Source organism: Lissotriton vulgaris, chromosome 6, assembly GCF_964263255.1.
Source record: "Lissotriton vulgaris chromosome 6, aLisVul1.2, whole genome shotgun sequence".
In the NCBI taxonomy this organism is placed as follows: domain Eukaryota; kingdom Metazoa; phylum Chordata; class Amphibia; order Caudata; family Salamandridae; genus Lissotriton; species Lissotriton vulgaris.
Window position 1 is genome coordinate 835190645 of NC_141694.1, and position 14304 is coordinate 835204948.

At 46.9% G+C, this 14304-nt stretch overlaps 1 protein-coding gene across 1 annotated transcript in view; it reads left to right on the forward strand.

Moving 5' to 3' along the window:
• Positions 1 to 14304, forward strand: part of LOC147708073 (potassium/sodium hyperpolarization-activated cyclic nucleotide-gated channel 1-like) — a 2256393-nt gene that overhangs the window by 163997 nt on the left and 2078092 nt on the right. The window contains exon 2 of the mRNA XM_086925298.1: positions 10558 to 10750. Coding sequence (XP_086781424.1) covers positions 10558 to 10750 — 193 coding nt within the window. The remainder of the gene's footprint in view (positions 1 to 10557; positions 10751 to 14304) is intronic.

The following is a 14304-nucleotide window of genomic DNA, read 5'->3' on the forward strand; positions in this document are numbered from 1 at the left end:
TGGGTAAGGGTGGGGAGCTCCGCGCCCTGCAGATAGGTCGGTCCGGCAGCAGGGTCCAAGTGGTCCGCATCGTATAGCGCCGCGTAAAAGCTGCCGAAGGCCGCTGCTATTGCCACGTCCTCCGTGATCTGGCCGCCACTAACAGATCGGAGGGAGCGCACCTGCTGCCGTTGGGTTTGCGCCCGCAGTCGGCTCGCCTGAAGCTTCCCGCAGCGGTCGCCTCCGGTGTAATAGGTGTGCTTTAGGCGCATAGCGGCGTATTCCGCTACGTCCTGGTCTAGAGCGGCCAACATTTTCCGCTCGGCGCATAATTGGCGCCATGCCCGTGCCGCCCCTGTGCGCTGGTGCATTTGTTCCAGTTCCGCCACCCGTTGGGTGAGCTCGGCACGCTTTAGAGCCCTTTCTCTGTTGTTGGCGGTGGCAATGGAGATAAGTTCACCGCGTAGGACCGCCTTGAGGGCCGCCCACTGAGTGGCCTTGGTGGTGTCGTCATTGGCGTTGTGTTCCAAAAAGTGGTCAATCGCGGTCTTGAGCCGCGTTTGGGTGTCGGGCAGCTGCAAAAGGCCATCACGCAGCCGCCAGTGTCGTTGCGGAGCTGGCGTGGCCCCCACTCGAAATGTCGCTACCACTGGGGAGTGATCCGATAGCGCGGCTGGCATTATCTCCACCTCTTTGACCTGCAGCGCCAGTTGAGAGGAGCATAAAAAATAGTCTAGCCTCGCATAAGTCTTGCGCGCCGCCGAATAATATGTGTAGGCCGTCGTCTGGGGGTGGGTATGTCGCCATAAGTCTATGAGGCCCAAATCTGCTATGTGCGCGTGTCCTGCAGCCGTGAGTGCCCCTACTTGCCCGGACCTCTGACCCGAGCGGTCTGCTGTGTTATGAAATACAATGTTGAGGTCTCCACCCAGTAATAAGTGTGTGTGTGTGGTGGATGTTGAGGCCTCCAGCGCCGTGTGTAAGAACCTTTCCTGCCCCTCGTTCTGGGCATAGACCGAACCCACCAGCAGAGTACGGCCTGCAATCTGGAAGCTATAAAGTAGAAGCCGCCCTTTAATTTCAGCTTCCTTCTGGAGGACCCTCCCCTCGAATGACTTAGCTACTAGAATTGCTACCCCAGCTGCTTTTTTCAGGGATGAGGAGAAGAACTGCCAGGGAAAGGCGCGCGATTTGAGTCTGTGCTGGTCACTGCGGACAAGGTGTGTTTCCTGGAGGAGGCAGATGTCCGCCTTGGAACGCTCGAGGAAGGACAGTATTGCTTTGCGCTTGTTCGGGCTGTTGAGGCCCCGCACATTAAGCGAGAGCACTGTTATGTGTCGTGTCATGTCTGAGGTAATAGGGGAGATGCCAGGTCCCACCTGGAGGTGGCGGGCGCGGGCTGATGGACCATGGAAGACGCTGCGCTGGAAGTCCTACCGACTCCGTTAGTGGTGGTAGAATCCCTTAGACAAGGAGAACCCCCCCAACCCTCCCCTTCTTCCCCCAACTCCCCCCCAACCCCAACCCCAACTGGTGCAACTCCCCCCTCCCACAGCCCCCGTCGATGCAGTGTTTGAATCTCGAAAAGGGTGCAAGCACCGATGCAATTCCCCCCCCCCCAATCCCACCCTCTGCCCAGGTCAACTCAACCATAAAGAAATCTGAACCATCATAGTCCCAGATCCAGGTGAATGTCCGCTGGACCCGTGGTAAGGGAAACACTTGGAGTGTAGGCGATGGCGACGGTGACGGCGGACAGAGCACGTCTCCGTCCGGATCGGCCATCAATGGGAAGGCGAAGAAATAGTGCGGGCTAGCGAGGCTTCGCCCCCGCCGCCGGAGTGAGCAGTCCCGGCCGAACCGTAGCCCCGCAGGTCTGTGAGTCCCCGGCCAGGGGTCAGTCGTTTTCTTGATTCACTAGGCCTTGTGCGACGGTCTCCACTGCTGCTCGTTGGCCTTCTGCTATTTCTTTGGTGGCGGGACGCCGCGGTCTATGTCGCCGCCGCTGCTGCCGCCATCGTCCCGGCGCTTCCTCACTGGGGGTGCCCCCCGCCACCGGGTTCTCCGCCTCAGTCGGCTCCTCAATGTCCAGGAGGCTGCATGCCTCCCTGAGGGAGCGGATCTGGTGGAGATTGTTGCCCATCTTGAACACAAGTCTAAAGGGGTGCCCCCAGCTGTAGGAGATGTGGCGTTTCCGCAGCTCTGCTGTGACAGGTCGGAAGATGCGTCTCTTCTCCAGGGTCAGCGCTGCAAGATCCTGATATAGAGCAGGGGAGTGTGCACCATAGGACACCGACGCCATCTGGCGCGCCTTGTTGAGGATCTCCTCTTTGGTCCGAAAGTCCTGCACGCAGACGAGGATGTCCGCTGGGTGGGCCGTTGCCGCTCTAGGTGGGCCCGTTCTGTGCACTCTGTCTAGGCCCAAGGGAGAGTCTGTCGGTCGGCCCAGGATATGATTGAACAGGCCCTGAGTAAATTGAAAGAGGTCCTTCGTGTCTGGGGAGTGCTTCACCCCCCGGATTCTAATGTTATGCCGCCTGGAGCGGTTCTCCAAATCCTCGGCGTGTGTCTGGAGGTCCACTTGCGGGTCGTGTATGCGCACCAGTTCCTGTCGCAGCGCCTCAATTTCTGTATCCCGTGCGTCGCTCTTCGTCTCTAGCTCCGCTACTCTCTCACCAATGGCGTCGGTGTCTCGGCGCACCTCCTTTATCTCGTCCTGAAGTTCTTTCTTCAGCGCCTGTATGTCTTCGCGCAGCCCCATGAAGAGCGACTCCAGGAAGTCAGGAAGAGGAATGTCTCTTGGCGTCCGGCACGTGGGTAGCGGAGAGGGTGGCGCGCCTGGTGTGTTGGCTATGTGTCCAGCCGGGTGTCGGCGTCGCAACGTGGCCCCCGCTGTGAGGGCCCAGTTGTGCGGGCTCCGCTAGGGGTTCTCCACGCAGGTAGAAGCTGAGCCGGGGGGTGGGGTCCTCCTCTCGCCGTGGTGCTCAGGAGCGTCCTCCGGCCAGTATCCGGGCTAGTGCTGGATCCGCTGCTCGGGCCTACAGCGTGAGTGAGAGGGCATGGCTGGGCTAGTTGTCAGGATCCCCTCGTGCAGGCAGGCGCTGTGTACGGCGCAATGGCACCACTCTCGTCGCAACCCCCAGGCGCAGCCCCCGGGCGGATCCCGTGCAGGCGCGAGGGCCGTCACGCAGGGCAGCAGCGCGGGAGAGTGGGCAGGCTGGTGGCTGGTCAACGCGCGGCGTCAGCGGCCGTAGGGCGCGGGCCAGGCCGCTGTCGCGCTCCACAGTGGCTTCAGTTCTTGGACGCCTAAGATGGCGGGTCGCTGCTGGGGATCGCGCCTCTCGCGCCGACCCTTCCCCGGCCAGGCGAGTCGGGACGCGGGTGCACTGCGAGGGGGGGGGCCCGGTGTCACTGTCTCGCCCCCCCCGGTAACTCTTCTCCACTGTGCTGCGAGTCGGGTCCAGGGGCTCGCACGGGTCCTCCAGGCGTCGCCGCCAGGTCTGGTGACGGGAGCCAGCGGCAGCCCGGGCAGCTGCCGCTCCGATTCCCGATGGGGGCGGCAGGTCCGCAGAAGCCTCCACGTAGGACCGTGAGAAGCCTCGCGCGTCTCCGCGCGGGCCGGACCCGCCGCCTCTGCTGGTGCCCGCCTCGGGTGATCTCGGGCGGCTCTGTGGCTCCTCCCTCCTCGGCCTCACTGTCGTCCGCGCTCCCGACTCGTGGAGTGCGCTAGGCCCCAACCGCCGCTGTTTCCGCGGCCGAATTCAGCAAGGGTCAGGCCGCCCCCGGTCTCCGAGCCGGTCCAAAAGGTCGCCGCTGTTGTGGCGCTGGTGCCAGGAGCCCCTCGGGGTTACTCTCGGCCGGGCAGGTGCTGTGTTTGTGCTAAATTCGGTGACCGGCGGCGGGAGCTCGGCAAGGCACGTCCGCTCACACCGCCATCTTGGCCACGCCCCCCTTATGTAAACATTTAAAGGCACAAATTGCTGCTGTAGTTTTTGCCCTTAAATCTTTAAAATTACTTTTAAACGATTCTCTATTGTCAAATAAAATGCCCAAATATTTGTATGTCTTTACCACTTCAATTTGCCCTCTTCTGACCCTCCATGAATCGGTCTAAGATTTTGCCAGGCTGATTTCCATGATTTTAGTTTTTTGACATTCAGTTCCAAGCCATTCACCAGGATATAATCATCAAATGCATCAATCAATCTTTGTAGGTCTATCGGGGTTTGACTCAGCAAGTTAGGCTCATCTGCGTATTATAAGTAACTAAGATGCTCCTCACCTATTTTTGGAGTATGGGCGTTAACGTTTTCTAGGTGCTGAAGTAGATCTGACAAAATTGATTAAAAAGGCAATGAATAAGAACTCCGCCTTGCTTAAGACCATTATAAGTTTACATTTTTTTTATAAAATACCACCGGCACTTCGCTTGACCTGGACCCAAGTGTTGGTATCGAGGAGTATAATAACATCTAGAAATTTTCGTTGAATTGCCCAACCTACCAGTTTTTTCCATATAACGATCTAGAAACTGAATCAAAAGCTGCTTTTAAAGCTATAAAAGAAATATATACATTTTGGTTTTTTTAAACAGCCTGTTCCGCTAATAAAGTAAGGGCCAGCAGGTTGGTAATAGTAGATTGGTCCTTGCAAAAAGCTGTTTGATTGATTGGAATAATATTTTGTTGTGCTGCCTAGTCTTCCAAATCCAAATCAATCAGTAGACGGGAGGCAAAAACCTTAGCGACAATATCAGTTAGGGCAATTAATCATAGTTGGCAGGGTTAATCACTGGGACACTTTCATACATGGGCTGCACGATACTACCTAGCCAAGATACATGGACAATATTTAATGCCAATACCTCATTAAACACTGGAGTCAACACATCTGCCCACATTTCAGTGTTGGCACAAAATGAGGCATTGGAAAGCCCATTTGGACCGGTAGCCCCATTTGATCGAAGACAACGTAGGATAATGACTATTTTATTAGTACTTATAGAATCCAAATCATTCTTCAAAGATGGACTGCTCACTTGCTCTATATACAACTCACTGGCTTTCACAATATTGTTTGTTTGATCCAAATCATAACCCAGATTCGAGCCACACACTATCTCTATATTTGGCTTGCTGATTCTATAACAGTTATAACACATGTCTGGCTTATTCTCATCTAGATTGCACACACCATACAAATTGGTAATAAACTTGACCCATTCTGCTTCCATATTATTGATACTGTATGCATTGTTGCCTCCCCTTTTGAGTTCATTGATAATTTCCCAAAACGTCTATATATGATTTTGTCTAGAGGCATGTAGCAATCTATGCGATAGCAATGATTGATAGCCAACAAAACTTCTTGCCTGTAAGATATTCTTAAAACCGTCATTTTTCATCCTTAAAAGCATAATAAGATTGCTGGTTTCCATGTGAAACAACTTCCTTTACAGCTTTATTGAGTGAACGTTTTAGTTTAAGTAACTGAAATGTATACCATTTATTATAGTAGATTGATGATGGATTAGTTTTTCTTCAATTTCGTGCTGGAAGTTTTTTCACCAAGGATGAGGTAATATAATTCCATTTATCTAACAATGAACCTGCCCCCACCTGGCACTGGTCACTATCCTTTTTATTGCCCGGCAAACTTTATTATTTCTACTTGTTTGTCCGAATGCCTTACCAATCTTTTTAAATTGTATGAAGAATAGACCATATTAAAAATCTCATTAGATCTGGGATTACAACTTATTGGCAGTTGTAGTATGACTACCTGAGGGTTATGGTCACCTTATACTCAACAATTTTTGGGCTCAAGTTTTCTGAAATGAAGGTGTAATCGATAATGGAATCATGTTTAGACTGTTTAAAAGATGGAACTGACCTTAATTTGCCCAAAGATTTTTCTATTAACATTGTTAGTCACAACACTTATTTGCACTACCATTATTCTTTCCATTTATGTAATTAAAAGTAACCAGATGTAGGTTAAAGTCACCAGAAATAATCAAACCAGCATCTGTACAATGAATAGCTAATGGCTTTATGATATCCAGTTGGATATACAGTTTGGTCACCTTATTTTTCCTCGCACTTAAATAAATATTGAATATTATCATCTTACGGCAGTTGTACTGTAATGAATCTAATTGTAACCATTCCAACTGTAGATCAACGACTACGGTCTGATTTAGTTCAGTCGCAATATAACATGAAAGTACATAGTGCGTACAGCAGGGGGAATACATTTGTTGAACCCAAGCAATGGAGTTACTTGTTCCCTCCATGTTTCTCGGAACAATAACATTTTAAAAGTATATTAAAATTGAATAATATCTGGATCGGCCAGCAAATGGGCCAACCCATGCACATTCCAAGAACAAATTCTCAGTTGTGAATCTTTACCACATATAGCATGTAAAATTAAATTCTCATCTCCTAGAGGCACATTTGCAAGGGTTGCTGGAAGCCATGTCCAATCCTCAGGTAGCATTTTTCTTTTAGATAACAATTCACAGGTATGGACACCTTTTAGTGTGTTATTAATTAACAGAGCTGTATTGCAAGGTGATTTCTTCAATGGACCGATTGCATCTCTGAGTAATGGGATTGACTTTTTACTTTCAACCTTATATCTATCTTTTTCCACTTTTGGAGCTAGTGCATCCAGAATAGTAGGGTATTTTAAAGGAGTACAATTCTTAACCTCGATGCTACATTCCATAAAATAAGAACTTGAATATAAGATTTTATTTACTATTTTATTAGTGGTCCAGGTTGTTATGGTGGTCTCAGGAGATGAATTAAAGAGTATTGTTGAAACTGAACTGTAAATTGGTCAGTTGTTTTAATAAATGATAGATCAGGGATGGGTGAAATATGTTTTAACACCATGCGTCCCCCTGACGAGCTCAGCTCGTCATGAGCCACGGTGCTCGTGATGTCATGACAAGCTCATCTCGTCATAACCGTTGGAACGCTCGCACGCGGGGCTAATTCTCCCGCTGTGCTGAGCGTTCCACACAAACGGGTGAGGCCGTGACGAGCTCAGCTCGTTATGAGCACACGAGCACCGTGGCTCATGACGAGCTGACCTCGTCACGAGCACCGCGGCGCTGTGCGCGCCCCCCTTCCTCCCAGCACAGCGGGGGAATTACCCCCGCTGCGAAGGGGTTAAGATTGAGCTCTGATTAAGGCTATCATGGATGCCACTGGATTCTTATAAAGGGTGAAAAACTAGTTTCATGTTGGTAGAAGATTTTCTTTCCGACATAACCCTTAGAGATATTGTTGGGCCTAGATTGCTATCATTGGCTAAATTGGTAATTTGGGTCTTCTAGAAAATGGTGATCTCTGGTTGACACAGGGACTCTTGAATCAAGAGTATAGCCTCATTATTTATTATTGATTCTGTCTTTGTGAATAACAGGCTATTTCTCTATTGGCATTTCCATGATTCTGCTTACTATCACTTCTATTCAGAGTCCTACCGTCATTTTGCTTAAAGAGACTGCCCCATTGTTAGAACCCACAATATTGTTTGTCACCATATCACTAGCGGTCTCAAACTAATTTTTACTACCTCTTAAAAGGTGCTGTACCTCACTCTTCAGTTTGAGATTCATATAATTTGACTGGACCCTTATAAGAACAATCATTCCCTTGTGGTTTCTGACCAGCAAGTTTAAAGATAAAATAGCAGTCCCTGGGTTTAGCCCCTGAGACCACAGTTTTCTTGGCTTTATTCTGAGCCTTAAGCAAACTTTTCCTGGCCCATTTTGTAAGCGGAGGATCACTACTAAAACTATCGACTGAGCATATAAAATTAGTGACTTGACTTCTGTCTATGTTAGTGTTTCCTTGCAAAATAGGGATATCATCTATTACAGTAGCGGAGCCCAAAATAACTTTTGAATCCCCAACTTCACTTGCTAATCCCCCCGTTAAATCAGTGGGAACATCTCGTTGAGCGTGTTGGAACTTTGTACTTGCACTAGTTACTTCTAATCTTGAACCATTTTAGAGAGTTAGAGGTAATTCTGAGTTTCGTTTAGCTACGAATTTCTTAACTTCTTCAACGAGAGACCCTACTATAGTCGGGAGTTCAGACACATTATCTAGAATATGTGAACACGTACATTTAATTAGTTGATTGTTGACGTCAGACTAGGCTCTTACCACCAGATTGGTTAGATTGTGTAATTTTGTGTCTATACTCGCCACATAAACAGCTGGAGTATTTAATAGATCCACTTGTATTTCAAGCTTGTTAGAATGAAAATGTAACGCTGTTGTTATTGCATCCATTGTATTCAACAAATTTCGCAACACTTTGTTATTATCTGAACTTTGGAGTTCATATGTTCATGAAGCACTTCTGTTCTGATAGCCAGGTCTGACAGAAAGGGCATTTTGCCTAGCCGATCCTGCAATACGTTTTGGTAACCATTCTGTATAGCCACCACCTTAGGAGGTTCTGTTTTCGTATCATTCACAAGATGAGGAAACTGTGATTAGAAGTATCCATCAGGGGAGCAAGTTACTTACCTTCTGTAGCGCTTTTTCTGGTGGATATGCTATCTACTTCAGATTCTTCCCGCTCTCCCGGCTTTCTTGTTCCATGGACTGGACTCTTTTCTACATCTGCAAAATTACCCCAGTTTAGACACCAGCAGACTGTCACATTTGATCAGTTATTAAGCTCCTCGACCCATGGCAGTGACTGAATCAAGAAAGTAACTGACGTAAGCATGCAGAGATAACGCATAAACGTGGCTCCAGCATCACTTCTGGGGTGGGACAGAGTCAACATGGAGCCACATGATGCCACCTGCTGAGAAAGGTTTCCTGTAAGGCAAAATATTTAACCCTGGGTGAAAAATCTAAAAGAAATAAAATAGTTTTAACAAGTACATTTGTGCTTGCTGTACAGATTTTTACCTTAGCAAATATACACTTATATATTTACCTTTGTGAAAATGGAAGATCACAGATGCTTACTAGGAGTATGGTTTTCAGGCCTACTGCTGTAAACCTGTTAATCTTCTTTCATCCAACCATACAGTGGTACTGTAGACTGTCATCCAGAATTCACATGCTTTCCCCCATTTTCCCATTATTTCTGTCTTTCAGCAGACCTTCAGTTTTGCAGCCTGATTCATCATTCTCCCGTTTTGCAAGCCCCTAATAGCGATTCATAGCGAATCGCTATTAAGGACTCGCAAAACGGGATTCATGTAGAAATTGCATAAAGAAATGCGATTCCTACATATTCCTTATTTGCGATTAGCAAATTGCTAATCGCAAATAAGGAATAACTCGCCATTCATTCCTATGGGCCATAGGAATGAATGGGGAGTATTCCTTATTTGCGATTAGCAATTTGCTAATCGCAAATAATATAGCGATTTGAAGGGTGCCAGGGGTGTCCAAAGGACACCCTGTAGCACCCCTCAAATGAAATTTTACACAGGTGTTGCACACACACATGTCCAAATGACATGTGTGTGTGTAACATGCAACTCAGAAAAATGCATTTAAATGCATTTTTCTGATTTTTCGCAATTTACCACGAGGTCTGACCTCGCGGTAAATTGCGGCCAGAAATTGCGAATTCGCAAAAAAAAATTGGATGATGAATTGCATTTAAGGAATCTCAAATAGAGATTCCTTAAATGTAATTCCTCGCAAAATTGCGAGATCACAATTAGCGATTTTTGCATTTGGGATGCTGAATCCCAAATGCAAAAATCGCACTCGCAAAGGGCCAGATTCTCAGAATCTGGTCCTTTGCGAGCGCAATTTTGTTTGATGAATCGGGCGGTTAGTTCTCTTCTGCTGCAGACAAACGCACTTTGCTGTCAAGCCTGCTAATATAGCCAATGCTTAATTTGTAAGAAAACATAAGTGCCAGGGCCATCGTCAGGAGGCCACTGCAGCTTGCATCACCCTTTGCCCATGCCAGCGCTGCCAGTACCAGTAACAACACAACTACTAACCATCACACTCCTACAAGTGTGACAATTCTGACTATTCCAGGCCCCTAAAGCTAATACGAATGGCTTGCTTGGACGGCAGGTTTTACAAATTTTTAACGTATGTTTAATAAAAAAACAACTGATGTTGTGCTCATCTCTAAAATAAAATGGACAAACAGCACTAGAAACCACGGTCTCAATTTAAGAACTGAATGTGGCCATGATAAACATAAGTAACTCATCCATTCCTGATCTTTCTATGAATTCTATAATATGTAGGTATGCATTTATAATGACAAAATCAAAGTGTTAAATACCATAATTCAAAGTATAAAACTATGACTCTACGTGCTTACTACTTATGCCTGACCTTTTTCAAGGTGAGAGAGCTAAGGCGTTATTGCTTGCAACGAATTGTTCAACCCAGAGACTCTTAAATCACAGGCACTGTTTATTATGTTTGTAAATTACATTATACAATACGTATTTTCCTTGTGAGTTGCCGGGGAGTGAAGGGGGTTAATATGTATTCATTAGACTGGAATTGTGTTTTCAGGAATATTCTTTCAAGCGTATGTTTTATTTTTTTACAGAAGCTATTGGCTGCTGGCAACTTCAATTTTGACTGTATTTAATGTTCTCATCACCCCTTTTGGAGTCGCTTTCTTTCCTGATCATGTGCTACTGGGCGCTGATTGGATCGGATTCAGTATTTGTAGTGATATTGTATTTTTATTGGATATAATTCTGAATTTTTTCACTTCATTTATGAAAGATAATGAACAGGTAAGAGCACACATTTCAGTTTTATTTTGATGAACGTGCCGATTATCTGTAGAAGCTACCTGCTTTGTCACAGTTTAGCATTCTGGCATGACCAATTTGTAGATGCCATTATTTATGATCTGTAGCCTATATGTTTGTTATGACAGTTTATTGAGAGATAGCTGTAGCTGCTCCATAAAGTTTTAAAAGGAATATATGTAAATTGTATTTTAAATAAAATAACAATGTCTGTGTGCATTATAATTTGTGCCGATTTCCAACTCACTATCTTCAATATTTCGTGTGGTAATGTAATTCCGATTTATCAGCATAAAATAAATACAGACCCTGTTAACAAAATGGATGCTAATGACACGGGAGTTCTCTGTCATGGGATCTTTAATGATGTAATACCCCTGCTTTATGTGGGTTTCTGGAACACTCTGTAAAATATGTACTATTTTTTATGCAGAAAGATCTCTATAAGTAAATACATTTTAAACGACCATCGTTAGAGAATACTTATTCAATTGAGTTCGATTTGTTTAGTTAAAAGTTAGCCAATTAAAGAGAAAATGCAACTATTCTAAAAGGGTTTTGCCTACGTGATCCTCCTTATTTTCCTTTGTTGAGAAAAAGAATTAGGGGAATTAGGGAAAGGAAGCAAGATAGGCAGCCTTGTAATGAAGCTGTAAAAGTTACAATGCCAATCTAACGGACGTTGCCCCACCCTTGTCCTATGATGTGATCCAGCGCGTGGTCAATGCCTATCTGGGATTAATTTTCAATTCATACATTTACAATGGCCCATACACATTCACCCAGAACCCCTATTGCGCTGGTGTCAATTTGTTTCGTTCTATGATCTTTCTCCTCTTTGAATCATGTAAAGCGTCTTTAAATGCCTATTAATTTAAATAATCAACTTTTTTTCTACTTGGTCGATGGACCAATTAGTTGAATAGTTGATGATAATGATTATCATACCTTAATTAACCCTACAGTTGACTAAATAACCACAGACTCTTGGTAAAATGTAGTTTGCTTTATCTTAATAAATTGCAGTTTGCTCAAATGCATTCAGTCACAAATGTAAATAATGTAAACCATGAAGGATGAGATTCATATTAGCAACATAAATGAAATTCAACTCATCAGACTAACTCAATGACATATTGCATGAAAGAGTGGATACTTTAAGAGACAGAAGTTTCAGCAAAATATTATGCAAAAACTGAATAATACCTGATGAAAGAAATAGATGTAGAGCCAAAGGTTTCATCTAAATAATACTTTCAATAAGTCAAATGGAGTGGATAGGTGGAGAGACAAAAGATTTCAGGAATAAAATACATTTTGCAATAATTTGCACAAATGAAACAGAGAGAGAAATACAAGCCTATTAGTTCGTAGAAAATCACCCCTTTGGCCTAAGTGATGATGGGTGATCCCCGAAATAGGATCATGGAACAAAGTCTGAGGACAGGATCAGGACAAGTACAGCTAGGCCTCTCTGTAAACCGACGGACAGCGACACATCTCCCCTCTTTCTCTCCTGCCAGCCTAAGTGTAAACCACATCCCTAAAGGCACCTCAATTATACCCTCAAACTTACATGTCCATCCCACATAAACTGAAACATTTATCAAATCTAGGCAAATAATTGGTGGGCTTCATGGGTGTCTCTGTTCCACCATGGTGACTTCATGTACAATGCAGTCACTTTATTGTTCGTTTTCTTACTCACAGTTCACATCCTTAACATGTGTTCATATTTCTTTCACCAGATACAGTTTCAATAATTTTTATTTACAGAATTAATAATATTCGCAGAACATGACTCTGGTCCCACGGTCGTCTTCATTCTTGGCAGAAATCACATCCTTGTGGCCTTCAACTTCAGGCACTCTTTCTGCTGAGCACAGCTTGTCTGCTTTGTTTCTGTCAGTTCTGTTGCGCTCCTTATCATGCCCCTCCCACTCGGGATAGTTTTTCTAAATCAAAATGGAGTCTCATCCCGTACACTAAAGTAAAATGCAAATTAATATTTATTAATTATATGACAATGTAGTTTTCACCGGCTGCTCTTGTCTCGGCCCACCGGCATCGGCATCGGATTTTTAGCCCCCAGCTCCCAGCTTGCTACCCCCCGCAATTTCCACACAGCGGGGAGGGTTTAACGCTTCACCTGGAGCAGCTAAGCCGAGGTACCGCCGCCACCGAGGGGCCACGGAGCGAACGGCTAGCCGGCAAAGCCTGCGCCTCCCCCTGTCAAGCGAGCCGTGAACGCCGAGAGAAAGGGCGGGCAGAAGGCAGGAGCGGACTATTCCCCCACTGGCTGCTCAGCCCAGCCCAAGGTTCAGGCCCCGGCCCCAACTTGGCTTCGGCCTCATCCGCAGAGTAAATCGCAGAGCTGCCCATCGGAACACGAGATCATAAAGATCATAAAAGATCATAAAGAACTTAGAGGTGTGGAGCATCGAAGGCGCAAGGCAGGCGCAAGGCGGAGGAGCGGAGGAGGAGTGGCATTCCCTGGCATTCCCTGTACGTGGAGTACAGAGAGCAGAGAGCCGCTGCAAGCCGCTGTGAGCCGCGGCAGGCGCGTGCGGGTTCAGGCAGCTGAGGTAAGCTGAGGTGAGGTGAGGTGAGCCACTCCATCAGACCACCCTTCTACCACCCGCCATCACGCTGCCGTCCAACCCCTCCCCGGCGCTCCATCACTCACTCATTCTGCTACCCGTTTCTCACCCTCCAGCAGCCCAGCAGCCCAAAAGGAGCAAAGCTCCAAGCCTAATCGCCCACTGGATAAACCTGCAGGACGAACCAGAGGGGCAAGATCTGGTGTTAAGAGGAGCCGCTACACCGCCACCAAGCCGCCACCAAGCCGCTACCAAGTCGCCAAGCCCGAAGGGGGTCGAGGGGGGCCACCAGTTAACAGGTGAGAAGCCCTGCCCTGGTCCCTGTTCTCTGGCTCTCTTCCTCCACCTTTGTGCATTCACCACTCCTGACAGGTTAGGAGGAGTGTAGCCCCGCCCTGCTAAACCGGCGATTAACACCTCGGGGGCCCGCCATGGAAAACTCCAAGCAACTCAGAAGACTCCCACGGAGGAAGGGTACTACCCTCCGCTCCGCCTCCCCCAGCGGGGTTCAACAGGAGTCGCTACCACCCCAAGACAAAATCTCAAACACAGGCGGCCTATCGTCGCAATCGCAACCTCGGATTAGCGATTTTTTTGTTAAAACCCCTGTCCAAAAGGACATCCCCTCTACCCAATCATCTCAGCAGGATACAGACTTAAAAGCTGATGTCCAGACTGACAACTACTGCTCCCCCGGACTTGCCTACCTTAAAAACTCAACCCCAGAGAAACCCTCTCTACCCTCACCCGAATCTCCCATCAAACACGAGACATTCCATGAGTCATTTCATAAGACACATCAGCTGCTCATCCTCTCCCAGGAGGTCGCCGTCACGACTCATGACAGCTCTCTTCTCTCACTGAGCGCCTTCTCTGCAGCTCCAGGAAATTCATCCTTACCAGTCTTCAGCTCAGACTCCACAAACATCACGATTC